Below are 23,679 nucleotides of genomic sequence, written 5' to 3' on the forward strand. Positions count from 1 at the left end.
TCATTTTGTTCAGCAAAAAAGCTTGGGAAAAGACAGCTTTTCTGTTTAAATAACTCAGACCAAACATCCATAACCACTTAAAGGTGGCAGATCCACTAAGTGTGATTTGTACCAAAGCATCTGTGGTAAGAAGGTTACAGGTACGCTTTGAGAATAAATTTCAAAGGTCTGCAAAGTATAATTAGTTCTAAAGTTCTCCTACACATTAATAATTAGTAATAAAAACCTTGTAAAGTCCTCCACAGAAAGTAAAAAGCTCTTCCAGAAGTATGAAAACATAGACCAAACCCAACCCCCTCACAGCTAGTCTTACATATCCTAAGCTTCCACCCCCGACGATGGTTTCATTTTTTTCTCTCCTTTCCAATGCTTTTTCTATTCATATCACATAAGTCTGGCAAAGTCTTTAATCTTACATACATTTACATAATTTAAAAGACCATGGTTCAGCCAGATTAGGTAGACTAGTGGTCCTTAAAACAATTTATCTATAAATTCCCTGAACAATTCCGTCACACAGCAAGTCATACAGTCCAGTTACATGCCAGAGAGAAAAGAAGTTTTTTTCCCCCATTTTGAATTTGTCACTTTAGGATTCAGTTAACCTTGAGCTGAAGGATGGGAATGTGACCAATATCTGCCAACACAGGTACCCAGAAGACAGATCCTGTCAAACAGACTTCACTTCAGTCTTTGACAATACTATGGTTGCTTGATAATTCATAACTGAAGACGATGCCATGTATATGTATTTTTAATAACTACAGATTTATAGCACTTTGGCAAAAAAGTCTGGAGCAATTATTGGCTATACAGACATGGAAACAGAGGGAAGGAGCAGTTTTATCCCCATGCAAGGGAATGGTGAGTCTGATGCCGAAAGGATGCATATGGTTTGGGCATCTAAGTTTTAGCACCCATATTTTCAAAGCCAAATGAAGAATGGAGGAGATGCAAAAGATGCAGAGTTATTGGGAGGCTACCAAAACTGGTCAATAGCAGGATACTAGAGGAACCAAAGGAGGACAGACTAGATGATTTACAAAAAACAAAACAAAACAAAACAAAACAAAAAAAAAAACAAAACAAAACAAAACAAAAAACAAACAAACAAAAAAAAACCCAAAAAACAAAGCAAACTTTTAACTGGGAGGATAACAAGTAAGAAGGAGCCCAATTTGAAGGGCTATAGATGGTAGCTATCTATGGTTTGAGACTGCCAAACCAGCTCTGGAAGATATGCTGAAGTCAAAACTGGTACATGGATGGGAGAGGGAGTCCCTTCTGACCTCAGCCTGAGGCAGCACTGGTGGCTGTACTCATCTCCTTGGACAATAAGACGAGGAGAACCAGGTTATCAATCTTCTTGCTTCATGACACCTCATCCACTGTTCACCTCTTGTGCGAGGCACACGTTTGCCACTGAATTTAATGACCTGCCATAATGCTGGGGGAGGTTCAGCCTGCAGAAGGGCAGCTCAGCAGCCAAACAGCTCACTCCCAAAACAGAACTAACAAATCCAGCTGTAAGATGTCACCTATCCCCCATGACCTGGTATCCCCATAAACATGTTGACACAAATGGTTGCAAAAGGTAGGCAGGCTGTGATGTCTCCACAGCTCAAGGCAACTTAGCACATGTTATTCTTAAAGTATTGTTATATTTTTAATTTTTATGGTTTTATTTTTAAAAGAAACCAAGTAACCACGTTGCTTTTCTAACTTGTGATCTCTTCAATACATGGCTACAATTTTTTGTGCCTAGCCATTAGCTGGATTCTACCAGGGAAAAGCCTTGGCTGGTTACACTGCTGACCACAAATATAAGTCTGGTGTGTGTGAGGGAGAGAGACACAGGCAGGCAGGGTGAACAGGAGTGTGCACAAGCACCTGATGATTTTTGTGACACCATTTCACATTATTAGTTAGAAGCTTGCTAGGCACCATACTACTACATCTCTGTTTACCCTACCTACCTACCTACCTACCTACCTCTCTCACTTTTTCACAGTTTTTTCCTCTTTAATACATGCAAGTTTGAATTTTTAGTTAGAGTTGCTTAGTTGATTCACAGCAGAAGAAGATGGGGGTAAAAACTCTATGCATTTTTACGTACTTATTTTATGGGAGATTACACAGCTGATTAACAGTTCTTAGAATAAAAAAGTGTCTCCTGTTACCTCCATTCTTGTCTATTTATTGCTTTTGATCTATTCATGCCAAAACATTCTTACTAATGAAAGTCATCAGAAAATTGTCTAATAAGGTAATTTAGAAGACAGCTCACATCTAGCATATGATCAAAAGGCACTTAACTTGCTGTTCCTGCCTCCTCTCCCCCAATAAACACATGGTTTACTAGCACTGATAAGTTTCAAAATGGTTTTGAACATCTGGGAAAAGGGCTGATCAGCTCCAGACAATTGCTGGACTCTAAGCAGACCCAGGAACAAAGGTCATGATAAATGAAACCACTGCTGTAGCTCCAAAATTGCTTCAATCATCTCCAGACAAAGCATGATTGAAATGCATCTATCACAGGATAGCATCTGGAGAACACTAAAAATGTTTTGATCAGAATCTGAGTAGCTTCTTCCAAATGATAATAATTTTAAGATGCCATGGCAAATTTTTACAACTACACTTTAGGCTAATGTTTCCCTCTGTAGCATTGACCTTGTTTTCCTACAGTGTGAAAAAAATCAATATAATAATGGTACTGCAGCAAAATTTCAGCTTGCTCTTGGCTTACTTTAAATAACTTTATTGTCTCCTTTCCCTCTGTCTACATCTGCTGCATTTGGCACTTTCAGTTATTAAAATGAAACCAAGTTGAAAAAAAATGTTAAATACCATAAAAAGAAACCCAGCAGCACTTCTGTCTCACTTTGCCAGCCCTGTGGTCACCTTTACCACTTGCCAGGTTTTTCTGTTCCCAGCTGTTCTACCTGAATCTGCATGCAAAAAGAAACCCCAACTTTCTTCAAGAATATCTAATGTACTTTGCAGTTCTACAAGAGTTTGGGGTTTTTTTTTCAAGGAATACTTACCCTCTTCCCTCCAATAATTTAATGGAACAAAAAACCCCAAGAGTTTATTGACTTCTATTCTCTGGTGCTTAACATATTCCCACTCCTTAGTGTGCATTTTTGCACAAATGAGCGAGCCTGGTTACAGCAGTTCCACAGATTCACTCCAACCTGCATTAAGAATGAGGCTTTGAGAACCTTACAGGAAACTATCAACTAAAAGAGAAAACACCATCCAACCAAAATTATGACCTTTAGTCACTTTCCACTCCCTGTGGATAAGAACCACATCCAGTTGTTGTCAGCCACAGCTCTGCCTTGGTCAACAGACAAGAAGAGCATTCCCAAAAGAAAAAATGAGAGCAATAAGTTCCAGGGAAAGCCACAGAAAGCCCAAACGTAGGCAGTGGTGAAAGGAAGGAAACACTTGCTCTGCTTGGGCCTCTCAGAAGCATGGAAACAGTCTTGGAGCAAGAAAGACCTACTCTGGTGTATGTACAACACAGAAAAGAATTAAAAAGACACAGACTGCCCATATAAATTCATTTTCCTACTCTTGGCTACCCCATGAACGCAAGCCTTACAAAGGGACAGATGATGCTCCATCTCTAACATCCCTTCAACTAATCAACCCTGTTTAATAAAAAAAAAAAAAAAAAAAAAAAAAAAGAAAAAAAAAAAAAGAAAAAGAAAAAAAAGCTAAAAAATAATCAGAATTCTTACTTTGGTGCTGGAAGCTGGGGAGGAGTTGGCCACCAGGCTGGTGATGACCTCGCTGTTGCCGGTGGTGCAGGCGGCGGTGGCCGGCGTGGGGAGGCGCGAGGGGACGATGGGCAGCGGCAGCAGCCCGGGCCGGGAGCTGCTGGTGGTGCTGGCGGCGCTGCTGCAGCTGGTGCTGCCCACATGGTTCCCGTTGGAGCTCCAGTCCCGGCGCTCCCACCCGGCACGGTAATCTCTTTCAAACCGGCTGTGGTGCCGTGACATCTCGGTGGAGGGCGGCTGCGGCTCAGGGGGAACTCGAGAGCCTGCCTGGAAGATGAACAACACAGAGGAGTCAGGAATGAGGGCCCGGCACAGGGACTGCGCTCTGTAACCACCAGGCAAGAACCTGTCAAGCCTCCTCTGCCTTAGGAGAGCACTGTTTCTCCTCTTTTCCCAGCTGAACACCAAGAGGAAGAGAGAAGTGTCATAGTGAATATTAATCTAGAACACAAATGAGAGAGTTTAGGCAACTACAAGGACACAGTGGAGAGCCCAGTCCCACAGACGACCTGAAGAAACATCATCTGCCCAAATTCTCCATCAAAATAACAAGCAAAAGCACGCAAATTGTGAAAAGCCAAGTTAGAAGAAAGTCATAATTCAATGTTCTGAAAACATTCCAAACAGCTCCATCTTTCCATTTTCTCAGTAGCCTTTGGATCTTTTCTGTAGCCCCTTTTCTGTACCTGACACATGACCAAATACAGATACTAAAGATCAAATAGAAAAAAAATCTACCTGCTAAATCTACACATTATTTCTGTTTTCAAAGCCAAATACTGCTTCACACAGCCCCCTTTCTGCTAGACCTCCTCACTGGAAGTTCCTACAGGAATATTTCACTCTGTGATGTTCTACAGGAGGCAGGACAACATCTTCTGTCTCCTCCCATGCTTCTGGCTAGACTTTAAACACTTAACACACATAGGTGATCTATGACCAAGCTGTTCTATGATCACTCTGTCCTTATCATCCCTCAGTCTTTGTTATGTACAGATTCTATCTGCCAGGTGAGGGATGTCTTAACACAGCATTGTGAGTCAAGACTCCCAACATCTAATCTTAGTTCTGATAATTACATGTTACATAGCCTAGAGCAGTTACTGAAGTCTTCCTAGCAAGGTCTCCTCATGTGCAGAATGGTGGAAATAATGCTATTTTCCCAGCAGAGTTCTGAGTAAGTGAAAGTTTACAGCATTTGCAAGAGAAAAAACAGTATGAATAAATTCTAAATGTATTTATTTCCATAAATAAATAATGAGTATCTAGGTCACTGTAGCACCTGATTTATTTTATTTGCATCACACAATCCACTAAGTTCTTTGTAATAATGACATAAGGTCAGTGCAAGCAATGTTGTTTCACAAATACTTAGATACAAAAATGGATGGTAAGAATATCTGTTTATAAGGATTGTGGAAAGAGCCAGAACTAAACTCACCCAGAAACTTGAAGGTAAGAAACTTCTTAAGAGAGATAAAAAACTTAGAAATGTTATAAACCAGTGTGCCTATAGCCAATATTAGTTATTCACCTCGTAGAAATTAAAAAGGCAAACAAAGCCAATCATTATGCCTAAAGGATGTAAGATTCACCTGGTTCACTAGAGAGCTGAGAGGAGCTGAGAGCTGGTTCACTAGCTGGGACAAAGAATACTCTTCCTCAGTCAAAAATTAAATAATATAAATGTATATTGCAAAACCCCACCGAATTCCCTCCCACAATCATTGTGCTCAACAAAAGACCAAACCAAATCTCCCAGTGAGCTGCATTTCTGATGGTTGCATTGTCCCTCTCCAAGAATGAGCACCTCCAGCAAGAACCTACACTGCAGACCACACCATAGTGCTGTTGGTATTGGCCACGAAATTAACATTCCTCTTAACACAACTATTTTTTTCCTCTAATAGAATGTGATGCAATGTTTGACTTGATGATTTGAGGGCTGATGGTTCTGGTATTTACTTAGATTCCTCTGTCTTTCATTTCTGTGGCCATCTGATACTTTCATTCAGAAAGTTACTTCTGTATTTTCCAGAGGACCATGTGAGCTCAGCTGTACAATGACCACAGGAAAACCCAGAGACACCACTGCTGTGAAAGCTGCTGTAGTGAAAACAGAACCTTTTCTTTTAGTAGAGGTGAAGAAAGCAAACTTTTTTTTTAGTGAAAACTATATCAGAATAAATTCAGTACCTAAACACAGTGTCTTTAAAGGTTAGAAATTCCACAGGTATAACCTCACTTTGATTTGTTTTATAACCATTTTGCTAAGTCAGGCAAAAAAGGAGCCTGCAAACTGCAAGCTGCAATTTCAAAATATCCTTTATTACTCCTTGCCTTGGAAAGAATTTCTTTTTAATCCTAACAGCATCCACTGCTGTATGAAGCTATCTTTTGTGACTGTTTGGATGGTGGCTGTCAACTGAATGCCCTTCTCCTCTCGAGCCTGAGGATCTCCATGAGCTGTATTAGTGTATTCCTTGACAAGGCAACCAGGGAGAACCAAATCACATCTCCCCCACCCACCCACACTCCTGAGCACATCTGACATTTAATTCAGTGGAGAGCAGCGGCACACAAGTCAATAGCAAGCAGTTTTTGCCACACCATCCCAGGCATCCTGCCCCCAGCAATTCTTCTATCAGATGAGACTGACAGGCAAGTACGTCAATAACAAGCAGGAAAAAAGCCTGTGACTAAGCCATGCATTAAGAAGTTTACTTAAAACCCAACACCCTCTTCATGAGCACATTCACTTCTCAGTCCAGCTACTGTACTTCATATTTCCAATGAAAACATAAAAGCTAAACATCAGTCTTCTTTTTTTTTTTTTCTTTTTTTTTTTCCTCCCCGATACATTGCATTAAACATACACTACTTGTTTCAACATGTCATTTTTGGCTGGGTACAAAGTCACTTGACAGTGACAAGATGTACGGAAAAACCGGAGGGGATAACTATCTAATAAATGAGTATTCAACTGCTAGTGCTTGCTATTTAAAATTAGAAAGAATAGAAAATGTTTTCATAAATAGCTGCTGGGTGAGGTAAGAAATGAGTTGTGAACAGACTAGCTAATTTTTAAGTGTATTTTTAGATCCAGAGTTTATGCTTTGTCTAGACTATTGATGTTGAGGATCACAATCAAAATAATAATGCTTTAAACATGTTCTGTACTCATAAGAAAAACTTCTCCAGCAGTGTGTCCCGAGTCAAGTGTAATCATCACATTCCTCTGCACAGAACTTGACACAGGGCAGCATAAACCATCTTGAGAAACAGCAGAGACTGAGGCCAGTGCAAACCTCCCTCAAACAGCAGGGAGGGCACCAGTCACTGCAGTCAGAGATCACAGAATCCTTACAGTTGAAAAAGATCTCTAAGATCATCCAGTCCAGCCACGACCCTAACCCTGTCACTACCAGTTCCACAATATCTGATTTTAGGCTACAATTTTCCAGACATGTTCTTTGAGAATTTTTTTTTCCCCTAAAAATAAACAAAACAAAACAAAAAAAAAAATCCCTTTGTATTACAGAGACAGAGAGAAGGAGAAACATCAATGTCTAATACTTACAAACATCAACATCAATAGCTACAATTAATGCATGTCCCTTTTTAAGGGAAGTTTTCCTCAACATTCATGTGCAGACATTTTCTCTTACCTAGTTTTAGACCCCTCTAAACAGCACAGAGGAAGAGAAAGAAGATTTTTACCTTGTTTTTCAGACACTGTGCCAGCTAAGCCTTGGCTAATTACAGATCTACCAACCTCAGCTGTGGGGTTGATTTTTCAGCTAGCATGATGCTCCACACTGTCACATGCAGGAGCCAATACCAGAGCAGACAAGCTTTGAGCTATCTCAGATACATCTACCAGAGCCATAAACTCACGATGGAGACACAGCCAGCAGGAGAAAGAATGTATGATTTGTGCATCTCAGACTCGTAGTCCATGAGGAGGCATATTGCCCCCAATTATTGCTGGAAATCCCTCTGCACACGCAATTCAGCTGACACACTGTCTGGAGAAGGTGGTGAAGTCAGTGAGACAGGCTTTCCCTCACCCTCTACTCAAGATGTAATCTCTGGAGTAGCCGGGTGTCTTTAATCTCCACTAGAAAGGAAACGCGTTCCCATTTGTCACACAGAATCAAAGGATTTTATTGTGCAGCCAAAAGGAACAAAAACTCTCTTAGAGGGGAAAAAATCCCCCACCCTACTAAAGAGAGAGAAAAAAAGAGAGAGAAACCCATAGCAGTTACTGGATGAACTGATAAATTCAAAGCAAAAAAAGGAGATCAAATTGGTATTAAGGGAGGGCTGTGGGAAGGGCCATAAGCTAAAGAAGAGAGGTTGAGCAACCAGAGGTAAATACAAATCCTGTGACAAATGTAAAATGAGATGTAGTGATATGGCAAGGCAAAATGTCTCCAAGACTGCATCACCGTGCATGTGCTGCAAAAAGAATGCCAGAACACAGCCCACTTTGTTTCAGGGGTTATGCAGGATCCAGGCATGAAGATTATACGTGCACCTGACCCCTTCCCCCATCATTTACTTTCAGAGAAAGATGGGTTTGGGAGGGTAGACCAGGAGAGGGTAACAGACTGATGAAACAATACCAAACACCTTCTGAGGGATGGGACAAGGCCAAAACATGCAATGCAACAGGTGAGAGAGACCATAAAAAGAAGTTACTTTAAATCCATCCCTCTCAAGGCAAAGTAAAATGTGAGCGTATCCCTGCTAGAGAACATAACTTTTTCTACAAACAGGAATTTTAGACACATCTCATACTAACGGCTTGCTCAACAGTAATATTTGAGAAAGTTTTTTGGCAAAATGCCAGTGTCTTTGGGACTCAAATGCAGGGCACTTACATAGACAACACCCAGTCTCCAAATTTACCCTGAACACTTTGGCCATTTAGAAATCCTCTGACCTTCTTAGCACAAAACCACCTTCCTCCTGGTACTCATTTTTCTCCACATCTCTTATGCAAGCTCATTTGTTCCTCGTTTCCACAGCTTACACACACACACAGAGGAAGGGAAAGGCCAGCGGCGTGTGAGATAGCAGCGTGCTGTCCTCAGGGCTCTTACCAGGTTCAAACAGATCATTGCTGCAGAGTTATTAAACTCAAGTGGTTAACATTTCATTTTATGCTCGATACATTTAAACACAGCCGTTCTTCCCCCAAGCCCAAAACACTCACTGTTCTGCAGAAAAAATGCTTCCTATTCATGTTCCTCTAAATGACAGTCCGGGCTCAAGCCTTGGAGCAGCTTTTTCCCTGCTTTCCACGCTTATCTCGTCAAGGTCTCCTTAAAGTGTCTGTCCCCACAGATATAAATATAAGGAAAAACAGGCTTTCAGCCAGTCTGAAGCTCGAGAATCAGATTTCTTAGACTATTAGTCAACTTCATTAAGTGACTTCAAAAATAAAGGTCAAGCTTTTAATTTAAATTTTTCCTGGGTAAGCATTTGTTTCTAAATTTACCTTTTAAATAATAACATTACAGAAACATGATAGGCGAGAGACGTTGGGAGACAGTGACGGAAGTAGATACATGGTCATTAGGGAAATGGCAGAAAAGGAGAAAGAAAGAACCTGAAGCTTTAAAACATGCAGCTAAATAATCTTACGTGTTTTCAGACAGGATAAATGGAAGTACAGGTAAAATAGCCCATCAGAGAGCTTTAAAAGCAGTTAAGTGCATGTAATGCCTAAGTATTTTATGAGATCCACGCACAAAAAAAAAAAAAAAAAAAAAAAAAAAAAAAAAAAAAAAAAAAAAAAAAAAGAAAAAAAAGAGGAAGAGAGAGATTTGCTGAAATCAGATCTAGCATGAAGAAGTGTAACTGATAAAAAGGAAGATGTCCAAGTACCTAAGCTTGAATGATTTCACATATATGCTGCAGGGGAAATGTTACGACATGCAGTTTTATCAGAGCCTACCGACACAACAGCCTCTCCCCAGGCACAGGTCTGCAGACATAATTTATGCACATGGCACCAAAATCACATCGAAATATATCAGTATTACCATAAATCCTGGCTATAACTCAATCGTCAGGTCATATATGTACACATCTTCAAGAAAATCAAAATAAAACAAGGTACTAGCAGTCCTGGCAGCTTCAGGAGAAACTCTTCAGCAATGTGCCAAGCAAAATGTTTTATTCGAGATCAACATTTTTTATAACCTACAAAGACTTTCCTAGACACATACAGAATCATTGTTACAAGCCTACATGGATCTGACTAATCCATTTTCACAATTTTTACTGAACTACTTTTTTTTTTTTTTTCTGTTTGGGTGACTTCAATGAAAGAACTCTCTGTTAGACAAGTGCAGAAAGAATGCAATCAAGAGATTCTGTAAAGCTGAACTACAAGCAGCTGTGTAGAAAGATAAGATCCAGAAATATTTGAGAGGCAAGGAAACAACTTTATTATCAAGCAAGGTCTACTTTTGTAAACCCCTGATTTAGTCTTGTAAACAGTTGTAAAGCTCTTGTAAAATCCAAGACAAGGCAGAGAGACTTGAGCTGCTTTGCTACAATCAGATCTTAAAGAAAAAAAAAAAAAAAGAAAAAAAACCAGCCCAAATCCTAACCCTGTAAGTGATAAAGGAGCAGTAGATTAAAGAGATTATATAGGATTTAATTTTCCAAATATATGCTGGAGAAGGTGATGCTTTGAGACATATTAAAGAAAAAAATCTGAGCATGAACACAATGGTGTCTTCTCAGCAGAAAGCTCACTATGAAAGAAACAAAAATAAGATTTTTGCTTTGCTATCTCAAAATATTGTAGAAAAGTTTGCGCACTTTTTATTTCTGAGTACTTCAGATGCATATGGAAATCTTCCCCCTAGGTAAGTAAAAATATAAACTAGACTATCCAAATAAAAAAGAAGAACCCAGTCATGATGCGAATGAAACCACACCTTGGAGTTTCTTTCCTTGACAGTTGACAGAATATAACCCTCCTAAAAGAGGGGTTACTAAAAAAAATCTCTAAGTGTATGGTTTATTACTAAGCTTCTAGGAAATTTATCTTCACTGTGATAATTTCCTATCTGAAGTAATTTGCTTTACAGATACTAATTTTTTTACAGTCTGAGCCAATTGGGTAACACATCCTTCAATTCATGGATCATGAGCACTGGCAGGGTGAGAAAAGTTCCAAAGATTCAGGGTGGTCCTGATGCTCACACTGCTGGAACAGAAGGTCAAAACGAGTCCTGTCCTGAATCCTGTTGCTTGCCAAAGCTGGACACACACAAACTTATTAAGTGTACACCAGGTGCAGGGGTCTCCTTCTGCAGATGCTCCTGACCATACAAGTTTCTTGGACTATTCTAAAAGGCCTCCATCCACATCCTCAGATGTACTTATCATCAATTATAAATTGATAGAAAATATGTCAAAATACACTCATTTGGGATACGTATTTGCATAAAACTCCTAACTCCAGGAGAAAACTACTACATCTAATTCTCTCTCTACAAGCTTCTGTTGGAAAGATCTCCTAGTTGATATGGTTCTCCCCCATGGCTTTTTTGCAAACCATCCCCACAACCCTACAAAAAAATTGAGCACAAAATTCAATCCTCATCACCCTCCAGCCACCAAAATCAATTCTAGATGCCACCTGCTGCAAGATTCTTGGTCTTTCCTAGGACCTTCTACAGCAACAAGACTGGAACTTTACGCAGCTGTTTCGTAAATAAAAATCCACCCGAACTTTACACAAAAGCAAAATAACTTCCTCAGATGTCTTTGCAGGGTCCAGGGTAGCTGGCAGTGTCTGGAACCCAGCCTTGTTAAAAACGGAGAGAGAGAAAAACTGTGCCCCTCTGTAACACTCCTGCTTGCAAAACACTGCCCAAAACATTGTCTTCCCTAATTAAATTATCTCATTAGCATGAAAAGCAAACGAAAGGAAGCCAAATGCCACGAGCTGCAGTGTTAAAGGCCAGCTCGTGCAGGGTTTGTGCAGGAAGGCTTGCACGGCAGAGCTGGTGGCCAGCACCTTGGCACGGGGGCTGGCAGGATGACAGCTGGTGGCCAGGGTCCAGGGGTGCCTGCCGGGGACAGGTGGGGAGGGGAGACAGGGACACGACTGGATTTCTTCTGGGGAAATGGGCCATCTTCTCAAAACGTGTGAAGTGCCTGCCAGGACCTGACATACTTAATCTTGCCTAAGACTTCATAGTTAATAAAGCAGAAATGTAGAATAAGCTACTGTCAGTGTTGCCAAATGTCACAAAATAAATCTCACAAAATTTAATTGGCAGGATTTTGGCTCTTTTGGGGATGGTTTTTTAGGTGGGTGAGGGGGGGTGGGAGGAGAATGGGACTAGGTCTTCAAATTACATTTTGGACATGGCAGAAGAAATCTCCTTTTATTTACTACTATTCTCAGTTTTCCAGACCCTAAAGGAAGACTGATCGATCAGTCAAAACTATTACAGGAGAAAGCTCTCTGCCAAGATAAGGGTTAAATGCAGTGTATTTTACAGCATAAGATCTCTGGATCACTTGCAGTGCTGCGAAATGCAGAAGAGGTACTTCAAATTTCCCTCTTAGAGGATATTTTTGGGTCATCCCACCCCATCACTGCTCACATTTAAAAAGCTTCAGCCAGCACCAGGTGAGGTAGTAAATTTTCTCTTCCAGGACTGATGTCCTCTGACCACACAGAATTTTCTGACACACATTTTGTTAAAAGGAGACATGTATCATTCCCCCAAATCAAGAGCACATGTACACTTACAGCACAAAACAGTCCCTAACCATCTGGCATATAAAAAGAGCTTATTCCATGAGAATTGCCTCAGGAAAAAAAAATAAAATAAACATTAAATCATAGAATCAGAGTCATTTAGGTTGCAAAAGACCTTTAAGATCACCAAGTCCAGCCATTAAACAGTGCCAGGTCCACCACTAAACCCTAAGTGCCACATCTACATGTCTTTTAAATTACTGAACATGAGACTAGCACAGTCCATAGTGACAGGCATCCAAAGACCTTCAAGGCTTTACCATGATTTGTGGCACTCCGAGGTATGAAGGTGCAGTTATCCCAATCCTCCAGCAAGTAACTGAATTCCCAGAGAATGCACAACATTTCTGACCCACGGGGAATAACTACAGTTTTTCCAATTTCTGGTGCCATAAATGTGTGACTGCCACTAGCCTCCTTTCACAAAGCCTCACAAGCTTGCTCTTCACTTAAGGAGACACCTGGGAAAATGGAGAGTCTGGAGAGGAGTTTCTCTGCATGTTTCTGTACTTCCATCTTTTTGCTTCATGGCACTGGTACCATTAGTAGTAGTCCATCAGCACCAGCACCCCTTTATCTGGCTGGAAATACTGGGCAGACACCTGGGGCTTTTGGATCAAAACATTCCCTTCTCAGTGCACGTCACTGGAGTTGGCCAGAGCCCATGTTATCTGTCCATCTGCAGTCACAGCTCATCACCTCTCGTGGCCTAACCATGTTTCATAAAATGGATTGACTTTATTTTCAGCTGGTTCAATAAAGTAAGTATCACTTACACCCACTTGCTATTTATGTTTTATTTTGAAAGGCGATGCGTCAAGAACCAGAGGGACGGTGCCACCATGCTAATGAATTAATACCACAGCCAGTATCAAAGTTAACTGCCTCTCTGCTTGCTCCTCTGCCTCTTAAAAGCTACTCCTGTTACCATTTCTTCCACCACCCTTTCTTGCATCTCATTTAAATTTGGCCCAAGTGACTCATGTTTTATCTTTTCAGCTGCTGGATGAAGGCTGTTTGCTGAATGCAGGAAATCAGCAGCCCACCTTTTCTAGGCCAGAGGTCTGCAGCTTTTAATTAGCTGCTTTAGAAGTAACAGGATCAAATAATAAACAGATCATGAACCACTCACAATATCCCTCTCAAGATATGTTAGGTGATGTAGAACCTTTCAATACTACAGAGAAATCAAATCATGTTTGCCAAGCACCTACTTAAATATGCATTTAAGAATACCAAGAATCTAGTTAAAAATATAAGGTGGAAACTACTAGATAAGTTGGAAACTACTAGACTACTACTAGATTGGCCAAAATGTTTTGCATTTTATTCTGAATAGCAATAATTCATTTTCATTCCACCAAAGCTGTCCAAAACTCTATATGCAGTCTTGTAGCGAGGCTGTTATATACATGCCAAATGCCTGTATAGCAAACATCTGGACTTGCTTCTGTTCTAGGATTTGCCAAACGTAAGTCTATCTATTGTTTTTTCTTGTGATTTTTTTTTTTTTTCTCTCTCTGCTGTGCCTCAGGTCGTTTTTCTTAAAATGAAATCATTAAAACAGGCAGAAAGAGTGGAGGAAGGAGGAGTAAGAAGAGCTCTAGTATCTGAGTAATCTTCCAGTGGGACTAATTTTACTGAGTATTTGTGCTACTGCTACCAGTCAATCACTACAAGTATTATTGAGAAGCTAAAAAAAATAAAAATTAAACCACATTTAGGAAAGTATATTGGCATACAGAAAAGGAAAAACACATATGCTGTTCTATAAACTAGAAGCTCCGTTTACTGAAATGTCCTCAGTATCAATATAAAATGTATTAACATAAAAACCCAACTCGCTGTTCCCTGATTTTGCATTCATTTTACATCCGTACTTCTCCGAGGCAACAGATCAGAATGGTGCATTGCCTTCCCCTCAGGCCAAGTGTAATAAACAGGCAGGTGTAATATAAGGCTGCAGTGTCTCAGCTCTCCTCCCCAACAATTGATCTTCCAGCCCAACAGTGTAATTCTGTCTTGGTAGCTCCCTTCACATGCCTCACTCCTGATCGGTCAATTATTTCAAATCAAGCAGAATTAAAGTGTTATTTTTGTGAGGGAGGATGATATTCACCAGTGACCAACGCGTGAAACTAATAAACTAATTTCCCTTTACTGCCTTGGGCAAAACAGAAAAATCCAGGTCTATGGGAGAAAGACAGCAGCTGTTTCATCAGTCTGTTGCCCAAATGTGTTTGCCATTTACTATCTTTAAATTGAATTTTTGCTCACAGGACTATTTTGGTAACAGAAGACAAGAAAAGAAAACAACAAAAAAGGCAGTGGTGAGGATGTATGACTGTTCAAGACAGAGCTGTGCAATGCAAGCTTCATGAGAGGAGGGGACAGCACTCTCCTGTTCTCTGAAACAGAGCATATTCCTCCTGTCAGTAGCAAATTATCCAGTAGATGTCAACACCAGCAAAAAATATGTGTAAAGCCAACGTTAACAGCAACAGTACTCACTTCAATTTACAGTAGCACATCGGGGGACAGTTTAATATTTGGAAGCACTGCACATTTATTTGTTACCATCCCATCCTTGCATCTTCTTGAACAGATCTGGCCTGGCTCATCTGTCCATAAATATATGTAGGGCAAAATAATTTGGTTTTTGCTTTTAGAATAATTTTGTCTGGCCTGCTGAAAAATTGCTGATGAGTACACGATTACTTTCGGATTGGATCGGATGAAATTTTTCTGAGGAGGCGCAGGGAGTAGGGGGGACAAACACCATGCAGTGCAAAGCGACTACTAGAAGCAGAATCTTCATAGTTACTAAATATAATCTGAAGAGGTCTGTTCCCTTCTGACCTTCCACTTGCGTGGTTAAGCAATGCAATGATTTCACGGATTTTGCTCTTTCCTCAAGAAACTTCTCAGCCTACAAGAGTGACCTGCGCTTCCCATGCTGACCCCAGGTCAACAGATACTTGTTGTTCCTGTGAGGTTTTTTTGTTTTGCAGTACACCAAGGACAGCCTGTTGAAAGCCTTTTAGTGTTATTATCACTCAAAAGACTGCATTTGCTGACAAGTTTTAACCATGCAAAAACACAAGGCCATTGCTGTTGACACTTTTAAATCTACTATTGAGATCTTACTGTTTGAACAGCTTGTGTGTAGAATCTGAAGTACAGATTTCTGTTTCCTTTTTGTTTATTTTTAGATAAACCTTGTGTTTCTACTCTGCAATGTTTGCATTTGGCTGCTGAGCATGCAGTAACTGCATACATTATATGCACTGCTTAGAGACACTGCCTTGCAGCCCATCAAGTTTTTGGAACAGATGAAAAGAGAAGGGAAATAACAGATCATTTTCCTGATTGATTAATCTTTCTTCACATTGCCGTTTCCCCATACACACGAAGATAACCAAAAGTATATTGTGACATCCAATAGTGAGCCGTTGAAGCAAATTATTTTACTACTGCTACAAAACTTACTATGGAGTTTGTTTTCAGAGATCTAAAACATAACAAGGAAACATAAATGAAAATATTTTAGAGACATCACTATGAGTATTTATTCCTCACATGCAATTCCTCACAGCTTTTACGAGAAGCATTCATCCAATGATACTGCTGCAGCTTAATTAATCAGTCTGGCTTAAAATTCAGGCTCTCTCTGAAGGCACAAACAGTGGTCAAAGGCAGAGACTGAGAATTACCATAATCTAAGCAATACTTAGACATCAACAGAAGCAGGCACGGGAAGGTCAGGCACAGGTACTGCGCTCCCAGTAAATAATCCCAACAGATGATGGCACTTGAGAGAACAAAGTCAGAGCTCTGAACACCTGGGGAAAACATCAAATGGCGAATCCAGCCCGACGTGGCATGAGGTGCCAGCAGCACGCCCCGTTTTGGGAAGCCATGTCCTGCTCCACAGCTCTGGGTGCCAGCATGCACTACCCAAGACAGAGCCATAAATAGTTTGGAGATAAGACACATATCTTATGAGGCACACCGCAGTTTCACAGCCAGGGATGAGCAATTCTTTTAATTACTGTCAGCATTTTCTCCGAATCCCCGTCTCAAAGAAGAGATGGAAACTTTTGATTTGCTGTGACACCTTGATTGCTGCATGGATGAGTCACCACACCACTCCTGTAAGTCTTACGAATTTATAGATTTTTAGGCCAAAAAGTGCAGGAGGCTGTTACAATTGCTCTGCTCTGACTCTCCTGGCTCATCCAGCAGCCTGCCTGCCGGGCACAAACAGCGACCAGGAATGTCGTGCATAAAATTGTAACACATGCCTAAGCTTGCCTGCGAGCACCACAACAGTTCCCTCTCAAAAACAAAAAAAAAGGAAAAAATGCAAAATTATTGATCACTGAACTCATGTACCTCTGAACACGTCCTAGAGTTTCTCTGACCTGGGGAGGCTGCAGGGATGGTGTCAAAGGGGGAGGCAGGGGTGGCCCTGTGCTGCCCACAGCCAGTTCCCTGTCCCCACTGCAGGGAACCACAGAGCCCTGCAGTCAAACTGTGAAACATTCCTAGGAAAGGGCAAGAACACTGCACAGGCAATGAGGATTAAGGGAAAAAAGTATAAGAAATAGCCCTGCTGATATCAAAGAGGGAAGAGGAGGAGGAGGAGGTGCTCCCAGTACTGGAGCAAGGGTGACTCTGCTTCCCATGGAGAGGACCATGATGGAAGCTGAACACAGGATCATCACAGAATAGTTTAGGTTGGAAGTGATCTCAAAGATCCTCTATTTCCAACACCTCTTGCCACAGGCAGGGACACCTTCCACTAGACCATGTTGCTCCAATCCCCATCCAACCCTGAACCCTTGCAGGATGGAGTATCCACAGCTTCTTTGGGCAAACTGTGCCAGTGTCTCCCCATCTTCACAATAATCTCTTCCTAATATCCAATCTAAATCTCTTTTATTTTTAAGTCATTACTCCTTGTCCTATTACTATGCCCCTGCAAGAGGTCCATCTCCAGCACTGTGTTTTTTCCCCCAGATATCCACACTGCAGCCCATGGAAGACCTCTCCCCATGGAGAGGAACCCATTCTGAAGCAGGATTCAGGCAGGAGCTGCAGCCTGTGGAGGAGGATCCATCCTGGAACATGTTTATCTGGAGGAACTGCAGCCCTGCCAAAGTTTAAGTTTTTTCCCGGAATCTGCCAAGGCAGCTCATGCATTCATCCTCTGTAGTGGTAGAGAGGAGGGACAGAAAGGACTGAATATTTCTGTATCTGCAATATATTAGTGTATTTATGAAAGACACCATGGGGAAGACCTTCTACATAATTTCAAAGGCTGGCTTTTGTTTAATTTCATGCTTTGAAGACATGTGCATTCCAAGTTTTTTTCACTTTTTTTCCCATGCATTCTATTATTATCTTTTTGCCTATCTACTTGTAAACGATTTCTAAGCTGACGTAAGTGAATGAGCTGTTTGGAATGATCTTCACAGATGGAGTGCTCTACCAATTGGTTTCCTGAATGAAGTACATATCCATACCATTTCCTTGATCTTCTAGGTAAGTAATCACATCCACTGAGGATGGATTAGACATACACTTTGGAATAATGCCTGTCTGTAACTAGTTGTCTTATTTCCCAGTGTTCACATAATGGCCCCATTACATGCTTTATTACTGTGGCCAGGCTAAACAGAGCCATTTGTTTAGAATTTTCCTTTCTTTTCTTCTTTATCAGAAGGAAAGTCCAACTTTGTTTACTGAATCCTATGATATTCTGAAATTATTTCCAATGTTCCTGAAGACTGCCTCTGCTAATTCTTTAGAGACAGACTCTCCAAAGCATTTTGTAAAAAATTCTTAATACTCAATTTTGCAAGATGTCCTTTTTTCTCCTGCTTTGGTCTTCATTTGTAAAGTTACAGTTTCTAGCAAATTTTTCCCACACAAGGTTACACAGTTTATTGTATTTTAGGACAATGATAAGCGTTTATGTGGCACTCTTTGCCTTCAAAGTGCTTTACAAACATTAAATATTTAATGCTTATGGCATCACTCTTACTCTCAACCCCATTTTACAGGTAGGGAAAGAGACTTACAGGTTAAGTGATTTTGTTTCAAGTCACATCACAAGTTACTGACAGATGTGAGACCAGAATATATGAGCTCAGATTTTCAGTTCCGTACTCAAAACTAGACCAGCCTTGTTCTTTCACTCAAAATAATATAAATAATAATGAAAATCCTTGGTCCTGTTCAGAGAGAACTTAGCTCTTTGGAGGTTCTAAATACAAAAACAACAACAACAAACCACAGGAAAAACACGCCAAAATTACCCAGGAGGGCACCTACCAGCTTTGTAACCCATGTCTTCCCTTTCCAGTGTTTTAGAGGGAAATCTGCAATTGGACATTATCAGGAAAGGGGTCAGCATGTTTCAGGCATCTATATACTGCCAAATGCACACACACACACACACACACACACACACATTCTCAACCACTGCCTAAACCAAGAACAGAGACCTTCCAGCCAGAGAAGAATTTGCAATTTAAAATCCGAAGTACATTTCAAAATGGCATCACTAAACAGCTTCGGTATTTGATAAGAAGATTACAGTACATTCAATTGCATACAGCCAAAGCCTTTTAAAATAAAGTACAGGAATAGTGAAGCCAGGCATTTGCAACTAGATAACACGGAGCTAATCGGGCAGTGCGAAAGGTGTGCCCTGCTGTAGGGAGCGTGCAGGAGCCAGGCAGCTTTTGGAACTCAAATAATGAGGGGGATTTTTTTTAGCTTTAACATTTTTCATAATCTAAGCAGGAGGTCTAAACACAGGCTGTATGCAACACTAACTGTATTTCCCTTTAACAGGCTCCTATGGGAACAAATGTTCAGTGTCAGGCTGGTACTATACGTCCATTTAATTGAGCTGAGAGAACTCTACTGCCCTCGAAGAAAGCTCATCTCTTCTCTCCGTGGATGTGACTATAGAGCTAGCAGATAATATCTCACTCATTATTTATACAACCACGTAATTATCTCCCAGAGATCCCCCATTTTGTAGAAGTTTCTTTTTTGGAAACATCATCTGTTGGCTGAATGGAAAGTCAAATCCAGCCTCCGATACTGTGACAGTGAGTGCCAGAGCATCCTTTGCTAACACACGTGGGAAACAGCACAGGAGTCTGCAGTACCACTCACATGGGGGATGTACTCCTGGCATTACACTGGATCTGTTTAATTCTCTTGCAAAATGCAAGCACAAGATCAACAGTACACAAAACACACTCAGAATTTTAGAGAAACATTGTAATGGTAGGAGCCAAACATGAACAAAAAATAAATCTGCATATTGCACAATTGCCTCCTCTGTGTCATTGGGTTCTGTCTCACCGTTTACTGCTCTGCTGCCACCAGATCCAAACCCCTTGATACTTGTTTAAAAGTGACAGAATCTTCTGAGGTCAAGAATATTATTATCCCTCCTCTTCAGCTGGTGACATGAGAATGGAAAGAATATGAAGCAAAACTAGAAGATGCCCTCAGGTACGGAGGGCAGAGGTCAGACATTATATCCAATTTAAACATGTGCAAAACCCCTCTAGGCCTGTGTACCTCAGAGTCTGCAGGGAGGCACATTATTGCTAATAAAGCTATTTAGGTGCCCAATGTCCTGCTGTTGCATAAACCAAAGGGAACATCATTTGCCCACTTATCACTGCAGGATTGCTGGAAATTCCCAAATGAGGTACCACTGCCCAAATCCTCTGGTGTCATGTCACTCCAAAACACAGGGATGCTTTGAGCTGAGCACCACGGGGAGGTAATACATTGTGACTCATCCTGCTGAGGGATCTGGTTTCCAGCTTTGGCTCCCTATATAACTGAAGCACAAGGCACTACAGAAATCTGCTGGGCTCAGAGTTTTCATGCCAGAAACTGGACGTTATTGTGCCCAGAATGGCCATGCTCAGTTACCTGAAAAAGGAGGCTAAAGCTCTCTTTCAGGTGGTGCTACTGGTTTTTAACTCCACCTCTAGACCCAAGACAAGGAGTGGGTACAATCCTCTGCTCTTTCAGGTACAATCCTCTGCTCTTTCAGATGTCCTGTGTCACTGCAGGTTCAGCTCAACAGAGCACTGGAGTTCACCAAGAGACTTGAGAAAAACAACCAAGGACATAGCAAATGAACACCACACCCCCACCACTGTTCTAACAGAACTTTTGGGCAGGCTTAGCCAACACCCACAACTCAGCCAAAGCTCAAGAGAGAGGGCACTGGTGTTTCTGTAATTCAGCAAGCCTGCCATTACCTTCCTCAGGCAACCCCATGCTCAGCTACTGCACGAGGTACAGGCTTCTGCCTTCCCGCTTCGATGGAGGCTGGTTTGGTTTTTTTTCCCCCATTTAATTTTGAAGATTATAGGATTTACACTTATTCTGGTAAAATATTTTGTAGCACTGCCATCAAAGAGCAGAGTGGAGGCAACACACACATATTATGAAAGCTCTGGCATTATAATATGTAGCTTTTCTGTTATAAATTACATTGACCAGCTAAAGTACAGGTTACAGTAAAGTCTGCACAAAGTCATATTGTGGCAGTAATGCACATATGGAAGAAAAAAGAAACAACAATTTTCTTGTGCATTTTAATAAACTTAGCAAAAATGGCCAAGATTGAATTCCTCATGAAGAGAAAGCCAGACCTTACTCATGAAGTCACTGTGGTTTTCGTTTTTCTCTAATGAGAAAAACACCTACGCAGTTGTCACTACTAGGGAAATACCACACACCACTGGATTAAAGTCCTTTTCAGGAATGTACAAAACACAGTTTCCTGTTAGTGCCTTTTTTTAATCTTGAACCACTGTCTTTCTGAAGCAGCCAAGGAAACTTGACTATCATACTCGCTGGCCCTACAAGCCCAAGGCCAGCTACAAGCCCAGGCACTGTACCCATCCTTTCACCCCTCCAATGCCATGACTTGGGGGTAGCTCAGGCTCTCTACCCTGGCAGCCCTGAGTCCCCAGAGTAACAGGAAAGGCTTGAGGAAAGCTCAGAAAAGGAGATCCCAAGTTAGATCAGAGGAGGGTTGGGAGGGTGAAGGAGCAACAACAACCCAGATGCAGCTCAAACCCAGGACTCTGCAGCCCCCTGATGCCTTTCCCAGTTTTCTCCCCCAGTGTTAATTAATCTTTCAATCAATTTTCCCCCTTTATTCCCACCATATCTCCCATTTCTGCTCACCACCTTCCCTTCTACCACATCCAGGTTTCTTTCTCTCTTTGCTTCATGTCCAGGGAAGAATTCCTCCAAGACCTTCCCCAGTCCTCAAACAAGATCGACTCAAATAGGTGGTATGCAAAACTTTCTTTACTTATGTACTCATACCTTTTTGACCTTGCTTTATCCAACTTAAAATCCCCAAGTGAAATCATTAGGTGAGCAAAAATGACCTGATCTTCCAAGAATTTGGCAAGCTCATTCCATTAAAAAGAAACAAAGGACTCGTATCCTAATCTCAGATGTAGAGAGGAGGAAACTGAGGTGAAGAAGCAGGTGGGAACATAGCAGTGATGAAATGGAAGTGACAAGCTTATAATTTATTAAGTTGCTAAGCATAGTTTCATCCAAAAACCAGGGGCAAAAGAAGTTCCCTCCTAAATAAGGTATTGAGCAGAAACCTTTAAGAGAACAAGCAACCCCATTCTGTTCCAATCCAGCTGTCTACAGCTAACCCCTCATAGGGGACTTTAGTTTTGGACAATTAATTTTATTCGTTTAGAAGGGAAAATGTAAGCAACCAGCAGGAAAACCTGCCAATTGACCAACCATTTCTATTTGTGATGGAATTCATGGAGTTAATCCCACAGTGCAGTTTGTTCCAGGAGCATCCCTGCCACATCTCAGTGCTTGGGTGCAAAAGACGGGCCAAAAGAGGGGATTATGAATTTGTGAGTAAAAACAAAGCACTGGCTCTCAATAGAAACATTTTAAGGATGGCATACATTAATTTATTCTCTTCTGCACTGCCTCTGCATACCTGCTGCTGGCAATGTGACAACATATAAGCACTGAATGTTGTGCTTAGTAGCTTAAGAGCTCCAAGACAGATTGTCATTTTGCTCATTCTTCCTGGGCCAAAATGTGTTTTCCCAGAAAAAAAAAAAAATAAATCCCCTCTTCCCAAAACAAATACACCCCCCTTCCTCCCCCGCAGTCATCTTCAAATTTCGAGAAGAATTGGAGTGGCACCACCCTTGGAGGAGGCAAAGTAGGGAACGCATCCTCAGGAGGTTTTTATTCTAGACAGAGAGCCTCTCCCCAAGACAGCATTTTGCCAGCACATGGAGAGTTTTGAAAATGAAGGCAAAAGACTTCCATTTGAGTGAATTCAATGGGAAGGCAGCACGGCGCACAGAGCACTGGGGCAATTTGCTCTTGGCAGCCTCTCTCACTAAGTAGGTGGGCTGCGCTCAGCGCCAATTAGGGGCTGACGCTTTTCCTCAGGTACAATGCGCTGCGACACGGCTCGGACTGCTCCTCCCTCCCTGCATCTGTGTTTACTGTGGCTGTTCATTTTCCCCCTTAGCAAGGGGGATGTTTAATAAAGCAGGCCATTCCCCAGCTACAAAGGCGCTATATCATCCTTGGGTGGATGTACACATATGGTACAAAATTGAATGCAGCTAAAAGTCAAAGCAACTCCTGCCAGAAATTTTTGATGGCAGCGTTGAGGAACGAAGCAGTTCTCTGTTTTCTGATACTGGGTGAAAAGGGGAGAGACAGCACAGTGGGTTTCGCTCCAAAGTTAAAAGGGAATCATAAGAGTGAAGAAAAAGAAGCAATATTCAGATTTCTAAATTCCCTGTTTCCAGTTCAAGGTCTAAGTTTTCTTTTGGCTTGTGCTGCTCTACAAATGGAGCCAAAGAGGTTCTCGATCCAGGTTTTGATTTCCTGCTGTGCTAAGCTACAGGAATGCTCACATCTAGGCTCTGCTTTGGTCCTGTCTCTAATTAAGGCAGCTTATTTTTTCAAACATGCTACCTGAGACCTGCTGATGTTGCTCCAGGTCATGCAGCCATGCTTCAA

The 23,679-nt window shown here is 41.3% G+C and overlaps 1 protein-coding gene across 2 annotated transcripts in view; it reads right to left on the bottom strand.

Annotated features, from left to right (window-relative positions):
* Window positions 1-23,679, bottom strand: part of KLHL29 (kelch like family member 29) — a 388,668-nt gene that overhangs the window by 236,552 nt on the left and 128,437 nt on the right. For both annotated transcript variants that reach the window (XM_041421738.1, XM_041421728.1), the window contains exon 3: window positions 3,753-4,058. In XM_041421738.1, coding sequence (XP_041277672.1) covers window positions 3,753-4,013 — 261 coding nt within the window. In that variant the 5' untranslated portion in view covers window positions 4,014-4,058. The remainder of the gene's footprint in view (window positions 1-3,752; window positions 4,059-23,679) is intronic.

Source organism: Onychostruthus taczanowskii, unplaced genomic scaffold, assembly GCF_017590055.1.
Source record: "Onychostruthus taczanowskii isolate IOZ18803 unplaced genomic scaffold, ASM1759005v1 scaffold11, whole genome shotgun sequence".
NCBI classification, from domain to species: Eukaryota; Metazoa; Chordata; class Aves; order Passeriformes; family Passeridae; genus Onychostruthus; species Onychostruthus taczanowskii.